Source organism: Fukomys damarensis, unplaced genomic scaffold (genome assembly GCF_012274545.1).
Source record: "Fukomys damarensis isolate Sample0158 unplaced genomic scaffold, DMR_v1.0_HiC HiC_scaffold_21, whole genome shotgun sequence".
NCBI lineage: Eukaryota > Metazoa > Chordata > Mammalia > Rodentia > Bathyergidae > Fukomys > Fukomys damarensis.
The window spans coordinates 17,765,121-17,780,471 of NW_022900933.1; the positions used below are offsets into that span (position 1 = coordinate 17,765,121).

At 44.6% G+C, this 15,351-nt stretch overlaps 2 protein-coding genes across 6 annotated transcripts in view; one reads left to right on the forward strand and one right to left on the reverse strand.

Annotated features, from left to right (window-relative positions):
* Positions 1-1,614: 1,614 nt before the first annotated feature.
* On the reverse strand, positions 1,615-10,582 carry Erg28 (ergosterol biosynthesis 28 homolog). Its single transcript, XM_010645540.3, has 5 exons — positions 10,480-10,582; positions 7,713-7,876; positions 5,504-5,594; positions 2,445-2,563; positions 1,615-2,332 (listed from the first exon to the last, which is right to left on the reverse strand). The coding sequence occupies exons 2-5, from the start codon at positions 7,843-7,845 to the stop codon at positions 2,253-2,255; spliced, it is 423 nt and encodes a 140-aa protein (XP_010643842.1). The 5' UTR covers positions 7,846-7,876; positions 10,480-10,582; the 3' UTR covers positions 1,615-2,252.
* A 287-nt stretch (positions 10,583-10,869) lies between these two features.
* Positions 10,870-15,351, forward strand: part of Ttll5 (tubulin tyrosine ligase like 5) — a 252,450-nt gene continuing 247,968 nt past the window's right edge. For all 5 annotated transcript variants that reach the window (XM_010645542.3, XM_010645541.3, XM_010645544.3 and 2 more), the window contains exons 1-2: positions 10,870-11,010; positions 12,636-12,804. In XM_010645542.3, the coding sequence (XP_010643844.1) occupies positions 12,731-12,804 (74 nt within the window). In that variant the 5' untranslated portion in view covers positions 10,870-11,010; positions 12,636-12,730. The remainder of the gene's footprint in view (positions 11,011-12,635; positions 12,805-15,351) is intronic.

Genomic DNA, 15,351 nt, shown 5'->3' on the forward strand with positions numbered 1-15,351 from the left:
CTGTGGCTTCCAGCCAGAAAGAGCCTTCCTGGGCTGTATAGAGGGGAGGGGCCTGCTCCCGGGCATCATCCTTGGGGTCAAGTTGGCTCCTTTTCATGGTCATGCAGCTGTTTCTCTGCGCTAATTCTATTTTCTGTCTCTGCACTCAGATGTTAACTCTCAGGTCACTGCCTACACCCCCTCACCGCCTCTTTTCAACAGTGGTAAGGAAAAGATGGTTCTTAGCACGAAGCTCTTTCTCTAGATGTAGTAGTGTGGAGGGTTGCAGCCTGGAATCGCTGTGCCCCCTTTTGGCTCCATAAAGGAGCCCGAGGAAGCAACACAGCTGGGCAAAGCCGAATCACAGAGCCACGGCCAGAGTCCACATGAGACCATCCCTGAAGACTGTAATCCTCATAACTTGGGCTGCACCAGCCGTGTCCTCTTTACTGTTTAGGATAGATTTTGTTCCTTTTCCCCTAAAGAGCTGCCGGAACTGGGGATGTAGTTCAGTGATCGAATGCTTGCCTAAAAATGCAAAGCCCTGGGTTCACCTCTAGCTCTGCTGGGGCTGGGGGCCTGAAGGAGAAAATTCCCAGTGTGTTCAAGAACTAACGTTGACCGTCTTCATGCCCTTGCAAGACTCTGCCTCCCTTTCACTTCCTCTTCATCATACTCGTTACACTGAACTCACTCCGTGAACAAGACTCTGCCTTCCAGGTGCCCCTCTCTCGGCCTTAAGTGCCTGCTTCATGTCTCAAGACCTCTGACTCCCGAGCTTAAGTCTCACTTAAAATCCCACCACCTCACAGAGAGGTTTGATTTCCTCATACCCTCCACCTCCCTCCTCTTGTTTGAGACACCTTGTTTTCTGTAAGATTCTTCTATCAGAAGTTCCTACCACCTTGACTAGTGTAACCCCCACAGGCGTGGAGGGCTGCCTATCTTGTCGATTTTTCCAGTGTCTGGCAGAGAGAAATACTCAATAAACACTGAAATAACAAGTGGCCTTTCCAGTATAATCACTGTGTGGGCAGTGTGTGGAGGGAGGCGCCTGCTCGGGGTCTAGTTGGCTCCTTTTCAAGGTCATGCAGCCTTTCCTTCTATGCTAATTCTGTTTTGTCTTGGCATCCTCAAGAACCCATTTCTTTAGGAAGAAAGTAGGAAAGGGTCTTGATGCTGAGTTGTGAACTCAGAACCTTGAAGATGGGAAAGAGGAAGATTTGACTTTGAGGAAGCTCAGTATGGTAGCACATGCCTATAATCACAGCACTCTGGGAAGCTGGCACTGGAGGGTTGCAGATTTGAGCCCAGCCTGTGCAATTTATCAACAAGAGATCCTTTATCTAGATAGGTAGATGGAGGGGGGGGTAGCGCAGTACAAAAGCCCTGGTTCAATCCCCAGCATGGGGGAGTAGGGAGAGAAAAGGTGTGAAAGTAAATGACAAAGGAACAGGAGGTGTGGAGGCAGCTGGGCCGACCGGGCTCTTGAGCTGTCCCCCTCAAGCGGAGGATCTGATCAGGCAGAAAGCTGTGACTCTCTTACCCTAGGGCTCAGGAAGGGCCAGGCTGCTCTTGTCTTAGAGGAGGTCAAAGTACAAGGACTGAGCACAGCAGAGGGTTCTTTTTTCTTTTTTTAATTACAAAATCTGTGACACAAATACAATTGACCAGAAGGTCTAAAAACAGCCCAGACTCTCCCAACCCTCCCCTGCCTGTGGTAAGAGAGGAGCCTTGGTCCTGCTCGAGCCCTCTTCAGAAGCACTGCCTGTCCCTGTCCCTGTCCCAGGGACGGTTCCGAGTCTCGGGTCCAGCCGCAGTGCGTGTGGACGATGCCGTGAAGCAGCCCTTGGTCACAGCTGCTCGGGGTGGGCAGCAGCTTTCAGTTCAGTCTCCTCTTCCCACCACACAAATCAAATCAGGGGACGGAAGTAAAAGGAAAACAAGCAGAAGGCTTTGGAAAAGGGAGCGTGGGGGGGAAGGTGGTCGTGGGTGTGGGAGGGCCTCAGTGGCAGTTTCTTGACTCAGATGGTGTTAGGGAGAGTAGCCACTTTAAAATTATCTTTAAATTATTCATACGTGTGATGTGCTTTTCTGTGTGCGTGATACATCTTAAAAATTTTAAAATGGAAAACAAAACCAGAAAATTTAGAGGCTAAAAGTGGGAAAGGGGCTGAGGACAGAGCTGAGAAGAAACTGAACAGAAGAGAGGATGAAGGAGGAAGACAGCAGAGGTGGAAGATGAGAATGTTTTGGAGGTGGTAGCGCTGGCCTCAATTCCTTTTCTTCTGCCTGGATACTGGTTCTGCCTCCAGGTACCGCAGCCCGACCAGCATGCCCAGGATTGAGAAACCTTAGACACACAGAAAAGATGAGTGGGCAACAACTCAGCCTCTTTTAGAGAATCCCTGGACATCCCTGGAGCTGGGCCAGCTGCTGCAGTTCTGGGGTGGCGGGGTGCTTACTTGCCACCATCAGGGGTGCCAGGACGCCGATTGTGGGAGCTGCAGTTCCAAACACAAGCAACTCAGACAGGAAGTGGCCCAGGGCGAGGAAGAAGGTCCACAGTGTGATGTGATAGAGCCTGCAAGGGAGCAGACAGAGATGGGAAGAGAGGAGTCAGACCTATACACAGGTGCGATGACTGCGGTTTAAAAAAGAAGGATGCTTGTTCAGGAAAGCACCAGGCTATTTGATCACATCACTCTGCCGTCACCTAGGGCAAAACTAAAGGCTTTAGAGGCTCTGAGAGAATGGTCCATATACCCAGAGTGGGCTCTGACTCTTAGCCAGAGCTTAGCTAGAGCTGAGCAGTCTGGGTATGGCAATCCCAGGCAGTGCAGACGGTTCAGGCTCTATTGCACCTAAGAGGCGACTTGCGGAACTGGTGTCTGTCCACACGCCAGCCAGTGTTTATAGAATGAATGTCCTGAATGGGGCGCAAGGTGCGCGGCATCTCTGAGGCTTTGCGATGTGCTGGTAGCACAGGCTGGTTACTCTGGATCTTAGCCTTAGAAGAGTGGCCAGGCAGCAGACACAGCAACGTTGCCATGGGATGAGAACTCCAACTTGTTCCTCAGCTGTGACTGTGAGGTAGAGGAGATAGACTGCTATCACCTGGGTTGCTGATAACATTTTTTTCCTTTTGGTTTTTTGAGACAGGGTCTCACTATGTACTTAGGCTGACCTTGAACTTACTATGTAGCCCAGGCTGGCCTCACACTCATAGAGCACCTCCTGCTTCAGCTTCCTGAGTGCTGGGATTACAAGTGTGTGCCACTACACCCAGCCTGTGATAACATTTTTCTAAATTATGAAATTAAAAAATTTAGGAAACACTTCAAACACATAAAAAAATTATACAATATTATAATGACTTCCATGCAATCAGTATCTAGCACCATCAAATTTGGAGATTTTTGTTTAGACATTTTTTTCTAATAAGTAAAATATTACAAAAAAATAAAGTATGTCCGGCATGGTGGTACATGTCTATAATCAGGAGGCTGAGGCAGGAGTATTCCCATGAGTTTGAAGCCAGCCTGGGCCACATAATGAATTCAAGGCTTGCCTGAACTACATAGTGAGACAGTCTCAGGAAAACAAACAAGTTTTGCAGATAACAGTTAAAGCATTCTGTGTAGCATTATCTTATCTTGACCTTCTCCATCCCTCCAACCCAGAAGTAAATGGTTTCATTATTCTGGTGCATGGTTTTTTTATATACATTTGGTAAACAAGAGCGCACTGTGTTGCTTTTTGCTTTTCAAGTCTGGGAGGGAAGAAGATCAGAGTACATGCCAGAAGTGCCTAGACCAAAGTCCTAGCTGGAAGGGCCAGAAACGGCAAGTTAGCATTTGTAGCTACCCTGTTCCTGGTGAGGGGAAAAGTGAAGGGTAAGAAAGGTAAGGGCATGTGTGAGTCGCCTCTGCTCACTGCAAAGCACAGTGAACACAGGATGTACTCCAGCGATTCTTCCCATGGTGAAGATCCTTCAAATGATCATTCAGTCCTCCCTCTCAGCCACGCTGAGAAACACAACGGCCATCTTCATCATTTCACAGGTGAAGAGACAAAGGTGCGGAGAAAGTAAACAATGAGTGCGTTGCTATGAAGCTAGTTACCAGCACAACAGATCAGAATGCACTTTCTTTTCGTTCTTGGCCCAGGCTGTTTCCTCTAAACCATACTGTGTCCAAAAATATATGTCAATCTAGGGCAAGTAAACCACAGTTTCAAGTTAAAAAAATTAAAAATAAAGTTGGAACGATCAGAGGGCTTGCTTCAAATCCCACCTGAGTCAGGCTTCTTCAATCTAAATTAATTGGGTCTCTTAAGATTTAGATGTGCAAAATCAGGAATGAAAACCACTGCCTCCTAGGGCTGCCAGGAGTCGGCTTAATCAAGGTCATGGAGGTGAAAGCTCTGCCACAATTAGAGGGGCTCAACGAGTACTACTGCCTTCTCTTTTCCTCAGCGGCTGAGAGCTTGGATAAGACAAAGCTCTGTGTGAGGTTGGCATTTTGACAATCTCACCCTGTGGACTGAGCAATCTGTTTCCATCTAGCTTGTGATGATAATTGCTAGGAAGAAAGCTTTAGCCCCCTCCAGTGGCCAAAACTAGATAGAACATCATCTAGACAGGAGGCTACCATTGCCTACAACTGTTGCATGCTTAGTTCGGATAGGCGGCACACGGGGTAGCATTCCCCCTCACCCACTGACTGCCTAAGCAGACAGCAGCTTACTCGTGGGGTCTCTTTTCTCACGGACTGGGTTTGTGTTCATGCCTGCCTCTCAGGAGAAATGTGAGAAAGCCATATGTGGGTGGCTATTCTAAAATGAGCACACCAGGCTGGGGATGTAGCTCAGTGGTACAGTGCCTACCACGCTCAAGGCCCCAGGTTTAGTGCCCAACACCACAAAATAAAAACGAAAACCTGCAGCTAAAGAGTATACCACTGTACTTCTTTAGTAGAAGAAAGACTGAGGCCGGGGATTTAGCTCAGTGGCACTGTACCTGCCTCACCAGCAAAGGTCCTGAGTTTGATGCCTGGTACCAAAAAAAAAAAAAAAAAAAAAGAAGAAGAAGAAGAAAGACTGACTCTAAAGACTGAGTCTTTTTTTTTTTCTTTTATTAATCTCTTTAGTAGTTTTTCTCTTTTTCCTTTTCTGTTTTGAGACAATGCCTCCCTGTGTAGCCCAGGCTGACCGCCGACTCTTGACCCTCCTGAGTGCAGGCCATGTACCACACCTGGCTGAGAGGCTTACTGTTTAGTTAAGAAGCAGGGGGCATGGTGCAGATTACTGCAGTTTGTTCCAAAGACTTTCAGATTTTAAAGACTTGTTAAGTCTGTTGTGTTTTTTCAGCCTGGAAGGAATGGAGCCTGTTGGTCTTTTATTATCCACATTTTAGGATAATGTAGTAAAATGATTTGTGGGTCCCAACAACAAGGATGATGGAGTTTGCCTAGCACCCGATTTCCCACAAAAGAATGCTAAAGCTCTTCCTTCCCTTACATACGTCTTATTGTGGATGTCAATGGCACAGAGGCAGCGAATCACCGATGAGAGCAAGGTCCAAATTCCAAAGGTCCGAGCTTGGAGGCCATTCACTGTGTAGCAGAAAAAGCAAGAGTGTTGAGAAGTGGAGGGCTGGAGTTCCTTCCCAGTTCCTTCCATTTCACAGAAAGGAGCTGAGCTTGACCCCCCTGCGGCTGGGCAGAATGGAGGCTCTGGGGCCACACCTGGGGACTAGGAGGAACGGAACAGAATGAGAACGAGGACTTCTCAGATCCTCTTCAGAGGTCTATAGCTGGAAACCCAACAACGCACCCACATAGGCAAATAACTGCTCCTGGAAGCCCAGCGAGCCTGATCAAGGCAGGTCTGGGGGATGCTGCAAAGATGGTCAGGGAACACAAGATGCCAAGGAGGAGGCCAGAAGACTTGAGAGGGAACCAGGAGAGATCTCAGTGAGACTGGCTCCAACTGAGATGCCCTAAAGATGTGGATTACAGTTTCCAAGAGATCTGAGTCTCTGGTCTTTCTGAACCCAGACCTACATTGTCTGAACAAGACCCAAACCAGGCTGGTTTCCTGTGCACACCGGAGTGGAGCAAGGTACTATTTCTTTGGAGTTTTCTGGGGAAACTTCTTGGTGGCATCATTCTGACACTGCTGTATTAAACATCTTGTCCCGAAAGTATGGGTCATATCCCACCATAGTAGTGGTTTCTTTTTTTCTTTGAAGCAAACATTTATTATAGTGGTTCTTGACCCTGGACACTTACTGCAGTCAACTAAGGGAGTTTTATAAAATTATTAAGGCCTGAGTATTGGCCCAATTATACTATGCTCTCTTTGGCCCTGGCATAAATATTTTCTAGAAACTCTTTGCTGGGTGACTTAAATGTGTAGTCACTGACCTAAGGCAGCTTGGGAATGCCAAAACAGTGAAAGCAATGCTACTTTCCTCTGCTGGCTTCTCCCCTGCTGAGCAAGAGAAATCTCAAGGGACAAGACTCACAACTGATCGGTCTTTTAATGTTTACCTGGGCTTTAAAGATATTCTAGCCTTTGTTAAAACCAGATAGCTCTACCAAATTCACAACAATAAAGACTTTCAGACGATAGTGAAGGAAAAAAAAAATCCAGATGTCAACGAAATGCCTATATTAGCCCCAGAAAGCTAATAAACATTGTTTAAAACAAATCGGATAATTTTGATGAAAAGGCCTTACAGCAAGTCCCATGGCCTCTGAGCATCTCTATCTCAATTTTAAATTTAAAGGGCCAGGTCAGAGAATTTTTTAAGTCCTATGTACATATACAGGGTTCTAGGACCATGTAAGGGCAGCATTTGAGGGCAAAAAAAATTTTTTTTTCCTACTCAGTTTTCCAGGTTTTTTTACTCCTGTTTGAACGGTGTTCAAAATAAGCCTTAGCCTACTTAATTTCATTTTACACCCAGATGTTGCAGAAGAAGTGATCTAGGTCAGATCCTGAATCGAGGTTAGCTACAAATGTGACAGAGGACTAACGGTCTGCTGTTACGGCACAGCACTGCAGCTCAAAGTATCCCTGCAACAGCGCAACGCAGTGCGGGCCGAGGTGTAAACACACCCAGCAGAGAGGTCAGCAAGGCAGGAAAGGCTTCTGTGAGCATTCAGAGGGTTCATCTTCGGAGTCCAATGTGGAGGGATTTGGGGTATCTGCTCAGGGCCTCCATCATGGAGGGAGCCCCGGGATTAGTAACTGCCCACCTGTAATGTGGGACATCCACCATGGGTGCCATGACCTGATTTCTGAAGAGGGCTCGGAGATGCTGTTAAAAGCTTCTTCATGGTTTTCTAGTTGCGCACCTCAGTGTCACCGGATGAGGACTCCCTTGCCCTAAATCACCTTTTGTACACACACTTTGTCCAGGGCAGTGTGGGATGAATGAATAGCTATGCAGAGAAGCTTGAGGGAGAAGGGTCAAGTGTTAGCCTGTTACCTCTGTGGCTATCAGAGGCTAGACTAGGCAGCCTGAGAATTACCTGGAGGTTTTAGAAACTAGATTTCTCGTCCCTCCTACGCTCAGTCATTAGATTCAGAGAGGGAAATAGCTAGCTTGTACTTCGTTCTTTGTTTATTTTTCAGTGTCCTGGATGGTTCTGAACACAAGCCGCCTGGCTTGGGAACCGCTGCGAGGCCACTCTTAAATAGGATGTGGTTCTTCGGCTTCTTACCAAGGTTGGGTTTGCCAGTGTAGAGCTTTTCATAGAGGAAGGAATGGTCTCGGAAGCTCTGCAGCGTGTTCCCCATGGCTATGATGGACACCATGACCAGCCAGCTCCGGAGCACATTCAGGAAACGGCTCATGGTGACCCCCACGTCCGAGAAGGTGTTTGCCCTGAAAACAAAGGCACAGAACATGCGACAATGCAGATGAGTGCACTTTCACCAGAAGCTGCCTTACTAGCCTGTGCTCGACCCGTGTCCCACTTATGAGGGCTTTAGTAAGCTCAACTGGCCAATCACTTTAGGGATTCTCCTTTAGGGCCACTCACCCCAGTTTTCTTAACACACTACTCTCTTCTTTTGAGATGGGATCTTGATAACATGCCCAGGCTGGTCTCAGATCTGCAATTCTCCTACCTTAGGTTCCTGAACTACCTGGCTCAACACACCTCTTACTTCACAGGGTTAGCTTGCTGCCTGGAAATTTTTACCCTAAACCAAAGTGTGGCGACCTTCACTCAGAGTGACAAGTGCTAAATAATATAAAGGGTAGATATGACAAATCCAGTGGGGGAAAACATGGAAAGAAAGGAAACAGAAGAAAAGGAGATGTACGAATATTACTATAAAGCAGTGGAATGGAATTCTGTGCAAGGTTTATGGAAATTGGTCTCAATACTCTGTCACACTAAGAGTGGCAAATGAATAGTATACTCTGCAGTATGTGGCACAGTACTTATCTTTGTCCAAGTAATTGCTCCAAAATATAGTATTACCCTAAATGAGAACTCTTTTCTCTTGGGGACCAGTGTTCCAGTATCTTTGCCTTTTATGAAAGTGACTGAAAGGAGTCCTTCTTTCCTTCCTTTCTTTTCTTCCTCCCTTCCTCTCTCTTTCTATCTAGAGTACTGGGGATTGAACCAAGGTCCTTCACATTGAGAAACATCCCCCAGTGTGCTTGTTTTGTTTTTGAGACAAAGTCTAAGTTGCCTAGTTTGGTCCTGAATTTGTAATCTTCCTGCCTCAGCCTCCCAGAGTGCTGGGACTACTGGTGTATGCCACCATATCCAGCTTCAAAGATGGCTATAAATATACACACAGTTACCTGCCTGGTTATTGATGACAGATCATTCCAGGGCTACAGAAGCCCTAGATATTTGAGTAAAACCTATGGTGTGATGCACCGTTTATATCTTTAGCTTTTCTCTGCCCCTCAGATACATCATGCTTCATAAGTTAGATCTAAAAGTTAAGCATAACTGCTATGACTTCAGAAGTAGTAAGATTATATGGAGAAAGAAACAACAGTGTTGGTGTGGAAGGCAACACCGAGAAAAATAACAATAGCTATCACTTACTGGGCACTTCAACCACTCACTGTGCCAAGCACCTGACATATTATTATTTCACTTCATCTTTACAAGATAGGCAGATAGTATTAGTATTTATTTTATAAGAGAGTTGGGACAGAGGTTAAGTGATTTGCTTGAGGTTGTACAGCTAATACATGGTACAGTTAAGACAAGAACCTTTGTCTGTTGGAATTTATATTGTAATACTACCTTATTGAGAATATTTTGATAAAGTTTCTACTTTTGAGGAAGTCAAGCATTATCATTTCTACTCTGTCCTCAAACTGTATGAAAAATATAATTAGGTTGTACGTATGCTTTTTTTTTAAGCTTATATCAACCCTTGCTGAGTAATGAGTTCACTCAACTGGATTTAAATGAATCCTATTTAGGGGCTGGGGATGCAGCTCAGTGGTGCAGTGCCTGCCTGGCAAATGCAAGGTCCTGAGTTCAATCCCTGGTACAAAAAACAAAACAAAACAAAAAAACTATATAAATGAATCCTATTTAGATAAAGGATCTAATAAAGGAACAAGCTTCCCCCCATCACCACCAGCACCACCTACACCACCGTTAGGTCCATGGTGTATTCTCTGTTGTCGGATTAACTTCTTCGGTCCAAAGTGATAATCAGCTACCAAACCTTCCTTTGCCACTCTGGCAATAGAAGTTTCAGTATGGTCTCACACGACCCAGCTGAGATAGGTATTAAAGTCAGCATCGGCCCAAACAATGTGAGGCATCAAAACCCAAGCAAAAAAAGAGCTCTAGAGGAGAAAGAATGAACTGATGAATCCCTCAGGTAAGCGTTGGTCACGAAGGTGTCCAGTTTAAGTCAAGAGAGAACATGGATCTGTTAGACATCTCAGTCACTTGCCTGGACCATGACCCATCTTGCCCTTTACTTTCTCAGCTCCTCCCAATAGGAGAGTCAGGTCTTCTCCTAGGGTTTCAAAAGCTGCGCGGACGCCCATTCACCCACTACCCTACATCCCAACAGAACTTACAAATCCCAGCAGGCAACCTGAGCCTTTCTGAATTGCTTCTCCCAGTATCTCAACCCCATTATGCTGTCCCTGCTATTCGGTAGCTATGTTACCCTGGGCAAGTAATTTACATTTTGCAGGCTGATCTGCAAAATGGGGGTACATATAACTCCCTTAAGGATAATAGAAACTGCATGAGAAAAAGTGAAGGCTTCTTGCACAGTGCAAAGCTCATAGTGTCCGTTAAATCATCCATTCCTTCGTTCCCGAATTTACTAAGCTCTCTCTCCCTTCCCACCTTAGCTCTCTCTTGTCCTGGTCTCTCGAACTCTTTTTCCCCAAAACGTGGCCTCCCTGATAACCCCCATTTTTCCAGATTCCTCAGATCCTGTCAATCAGATAGGACGCAGACACCTACATCCGTTTCTAAATCCTACCTGGCGATCTGATCCCCAGCACCGCTGCAGCGAGCAAGCTCCCCCAGGACAGCTCCAGCCCTAGGTCCACCTGAGCCATTTGTCTACCCCCCCGCTCTTAGCCCTGCTCCAGGATTGGGTCGTTCCCGGTAGCCCTGCCCCTGATTGGCTGTGCCGGTTTTGCTCGAGCAGGAGATGGGGAGTGAACTCCTTTGCTGCCAATCAGCGGTTGCCGCCTAAACCTCTCCCCTGTACACCGCCCATGCACTACACTCTCTTATTGATTGTGGCGGAACTCTGGGTTTGGAGTCAACCTTTTAGGGGCGGAGGAACAAAAAAAGAGTGGATAAAAGAAATCAAGACTTCCTTCTGCCGTGGGCAGGGCTTTGTGCCGCGCCGTGATGACGAAAGGGCGGTTGCTTGTTGGTTGTTGTAGTAACCGGGGAAGCAGCAGTCTACCGCTGCTCTGAGCCTGGCTGGGGAAGGAGGTGAGAGGTAGGCTCAGAGCGCGGTCCCCGCCTGCCCACCCCGAGCCATGGGAAGTTGAGACAGGTAAATCCTTGAGCCCGCGCGCTTCCTTACCCCTTACCGGTGGGGAGGTTTGCTCCTGGTTCTGGGTAGGCGCCCTACACTTCCCTCCAAAAGTCCTGGAGCAGCTGTTAGCTTCCGGGCGCGCCAGACTGAGTCGTTGCGGCAGAGTCGCCGCGTCCTTCGCGAGGGGAGCATCTGCAGATCTGCCTGGGATTGGGGTGAGCTGGGCGTGGCGCTGAGGGCAAGTCCCTGTAGGACCAGAACTCTCATTAGGTGAAAGTCTAATCTTCCCAGAGTCGAGTCTGTTCTCTCTGTGGGGAGTTTAGGAAAAAGACTGGTATCCCTTCCTCGCTTGCGGGTTTTGTTGTTAAGTTAAAGGGTTTAATCAGTATTTTGGGAAGATCGGAGAATCCCTTTGGGAATCCCCCGAAGAGTTATTGAGGTCGTTTGATATTGCCTGTATTTCTGCTGAAGATCTGTAGGGATCTTTATCAGGATCGGTGGTTTTGGGTTTTTTTTTTTTTTTTTTGGTCTTATTTACAATAATATTGCTAACTATGAGTTTATAGAACAATAAAGTTTGGAAAGATTGACATGAAATAGTTATCTCTGATTAATGGGATTATAGTCATTTAAACATTTTCATTACAGTATATGTAGTTTTTTCTCTCCCATAAAACAACGAACGTGTACTTTTTTCCTATGGAAAAATATTTTGTTAAAAATATTGTGTTGGAAGTTTTCTAATTTTAGTGTTTATTTAGGGTTCAGATTTTTATGGTTTTGTTGTGATTTTTACTGAGGGAGAATAATAAGATAATTTGGAAGGGAATTTTTTTCCCCCCTGTATGACCCTTGATTAGGGATAATATATTATCAATATTTTAGTTTAGTTGAATTGGTTTGACTAGAAACATAATGGCATCTTGCATGTGTGTTTGTCAAAGAGTTTACATACATATTTGTAAGGGTCTTGAAGGTTGAGTCTTAATTTTTATTTTTCTAATATTTATTTATTTATTTATTTGGTTTTCTGAGACAGGGTCTCACTATGTAGTTGAGACTGACCTGGAACTCACTATGTATGCCAGGCTGGTCTCAAATTCACAGCGATCCTCCTGCCTCAGCCTCCCTGAGTGCTGGGATTACAGGCGTGTGCCCCCCCATACCTGGCGTAATTTTTATTTTTATTATTTATTTATTTTTTTGTGGTACGGGGGATCGAACTTGGGTCCTTGTGCTTGTGAAGCAGGCGGTGGATCCACTGAGCTAAATCCCCAGCCCCTTAATTTTTATTTTTAATGCTGGTCAGATTTGTCTATCAGGGAATCTGTTTTTTGAGAATCAGTCACCTAACTCAGACTGCCCTAAAAGTGCAGTGAGTCTATCCCTTTGGTTAATGTTAGATCTAATGTATAAAGGTCACATAAGAAACAAACTTAATAATAGCACTTACATACATGGAGACAGTATGTTTGAAAAAAATCTTGACTTCTGTGTCATATGTGAGGCACTGTGACAGAGGTAAGCTTCTAGAGATTGGGCACTATTTAGAAATATATACACTTTCGTTATTTGACAGATCATAGCAAAAATCAAGGAATAGAGAGCTGCATTGAGTTTCAGATCACTTGACTTTCTTGCAGGAATCTGTGCCACCCAAATTGTCTGATACAGTGAATCTGCAAGGAGAGGTCTCTGAGGCCCCTGTTTGCTGACTGTATGACAGACCCTGAAGGAAATGCCAGTTGTGATGGCCCGGGACCTGGAAGAAACTGCATCATCCTCAGAGGATGAGGAGGTGGTAAGCCAAGAGTAAGTACCAGCAAGCCTGTTATTGGTTCTTTGCTGTTAGGATGAACAGTAGCTTTCTTTTCTCATATATTCTTCTACCCTCTATATCTTTCCTTTGATATTGTCTGAATCTGGTTTTAGCTTCTATCCACAATCTAACTCAAAGTCTTATTGCTCAGTTCCTATCTGCTGTCAGAAGTGAGGTGACGTTCTGTTTCTGGACTTGATGAATGAACATCAACGCTACATGTAAAATGGGGGTAGTAGCTCTTGGTGGTCTCTTGATCAGAATTTCCTATAGAAGATTTTGAAATTTTTAGGCATTGGGGAAAAGTTCTTCAGACCCTGTGATGTTGATTATGTTATGCTAGTTTTCTCAACAGCCCTTACAATGATAGAATGGTGGAAGTATAAAGAAGGCAGGTTACCATAGCACCTTGGGGCAGACTATCAGAGTTCTGTAGCCTGTGCTGTGTACCCTGAACCACAGTTGCTTTCTTGCATTGTTATATTAAGAATGTTTTCTTGATTGCTTGATCCTCAAAATAAATGATACTGTTGAGTGCAGCTGTTATAGACGATAGTAAGGGCTCTCTATCTCATTTAATCTGGAGTAAACTGTTCTATCTTATTTAATCTGAAAATGTTGTTATTTTCACTTTACTGAACTGATTCTTAGAAGTCTCAAGAAACTTCTTCAGGGACCTTTAGGAGTAATGGCGTTGAGATTCAGACTTAGCTTTCCTGGGTTTTGAAGGGCTTTGCTGTTTCGTGTCCTTTAACATTACCACGTGATGCAAAACAGAATTTGGCTTAAAGTTAATACACATATTTTATGTATCTGTGATCCTTTTGGATGTGTGCATGGTGTGTAACCTGAAAAACGGAATAATATTTCCCAGGCTCTTTTGTAGGTGCGTGTTTAGGATCAAATAGAATAGCATTTGTGAGATTACTTGGTAAATTATAAAATACCATACAAATGTAAGGCCCATTTCTGACTGGTTTTAATATTGAATTTATGATGGATTTTTTATAAGGTGGAAGACTGCTGCATATCATTTAAAGAAAATTAGGAAAGCATTAATGGAACTCTGCTGAAAGGCTTCTCGCCATTGTTAGGTCATAGAAGATAATAGCGACTTGACAGTATTATTTGGGTCATTCTCTTTCAGGATAATTAAATGGATGATTTCCTTTGGTTATTTTGCCTCGTCCCATTTTGCTTGCAGTGTTCTGACTCTTACCATCACATAAAAATTTAGCTTCCGCAAGTATCAGGCTTTCAAGATTGTTCTTTTAATCCATTATAATCTGTTATTTTAAAAACGTGTTGATTTGATCCAAGGATGCATATCTGTGGTTAGGGATGGGGCTCAGTGTTGGAGTGCTTGTCTAGAATGCATAAGGCCCGGGGTTCAAGCCCCAGCTCTATTAAAAAAAAAAAAAGTGTCAACCTAATGATATATATCCATGAATATATTAGCTCTTTGTAGATTTCCTAGGCTTTATTAAAGTTTTTTTTCCCCATTGAGTTTATTGGTACATTTTAGGTATACAGTACAGTTACAGTCATCATTGGGATCTTGTACCTTTACATGACAGATCTTGGTTATCATTTTTTCCCCTTACACCTGCCCTCCCTTCACCCCCTCCCCCTTTCCTAGTTACAAACACTTTATTTCCATTTTCTCGTTTTCTCATATTTTTTCTTTTCCCTTATTTCCTTTCCCCTACCCTTCCCACTTTCCCCTACTCCTTTAGCCGGTTTCTTCCTATTTCATATTGTCAATTATACCGTTTGGATCTTATTTACACTTTTGGTTTTTCACACCAGAGAAACTATTCGGTACTTACACATGTATGACTTATTTATTTCACTTAAGAGTATGGCCTCAATATGCATCCATTTTCCTGTGAATGACTCTTTATTAAAGTTCAATACCTTGCAGTTTTGGACTTCAGGGTTAGAAACTGTCCGAGCAGTCTTTGTATTGCAAGGCATTGTTTCAAACAGTGCATGTAAAATGGCTGTTCTATGTCTGGTTCAGGGATCCTAAATATAAATTTATATGTAGGTATGTAAAGTTTCATATATGAACTTGATGTGAGAGTCTGGAGATGCAACCAGGGGTAAGACTGCTTGCCTAGCGCGCACAAGGCTCTGGGTTAACCCCCAGCAACACCTAAAGAAGACAACACAAAGTTTCTTACATCACTAAAAAACTAGTATAGTAACCTTAATTTCTTATTTAAAAAATTTTTTCCAGTACAGGTTTGGAATAATGCTCTGATACTGAATGTAGCAGCCCTAGTAACTTTAATTTCTATCATCTTTGTGGTAGAAATTAGCTTTATATCAGAACAATTATAAAGTGAATGCTACAGGAGTTTAGAGAAGGAGGGCATCATCACAGGCTTGAGGAGCTGAGGTGTGAGGGGGCCACGGGGGGAGGGTGGCTTAGAAAGACAGGCAGACACAGGGAAGGCGGTGCTGTGGAGAAGACGCGGGAGCAGTGAAACTAACGCTGCCCTCCATCTCCACCTTCTGTGTGCTGCTTCCAGCAG

Coding starts and splice junctions, on each gene's coding strand:
- Erg28 (XM_010645540.3), bottom strand. CDS start 7,845: ATGAGCCGTTTCCTGAATGTGCTCCGGAGCTGGCTGGTCATGGTGTCC. Junction 5,595..7,712: donor CACTGGCAAACCCAACCTTG/GTAAGAAGCCGA, acceptor TCTGCTACACAG/TGAATGGCCTCCAAGCTCGG. Junction 2,333..2,444: donor GGCACCCCTGATGGTGGCAA/GTAAGCACCCCG, acceptor TGTGTGTCTAAG/GTTTCTCAATCCTGGGCATG.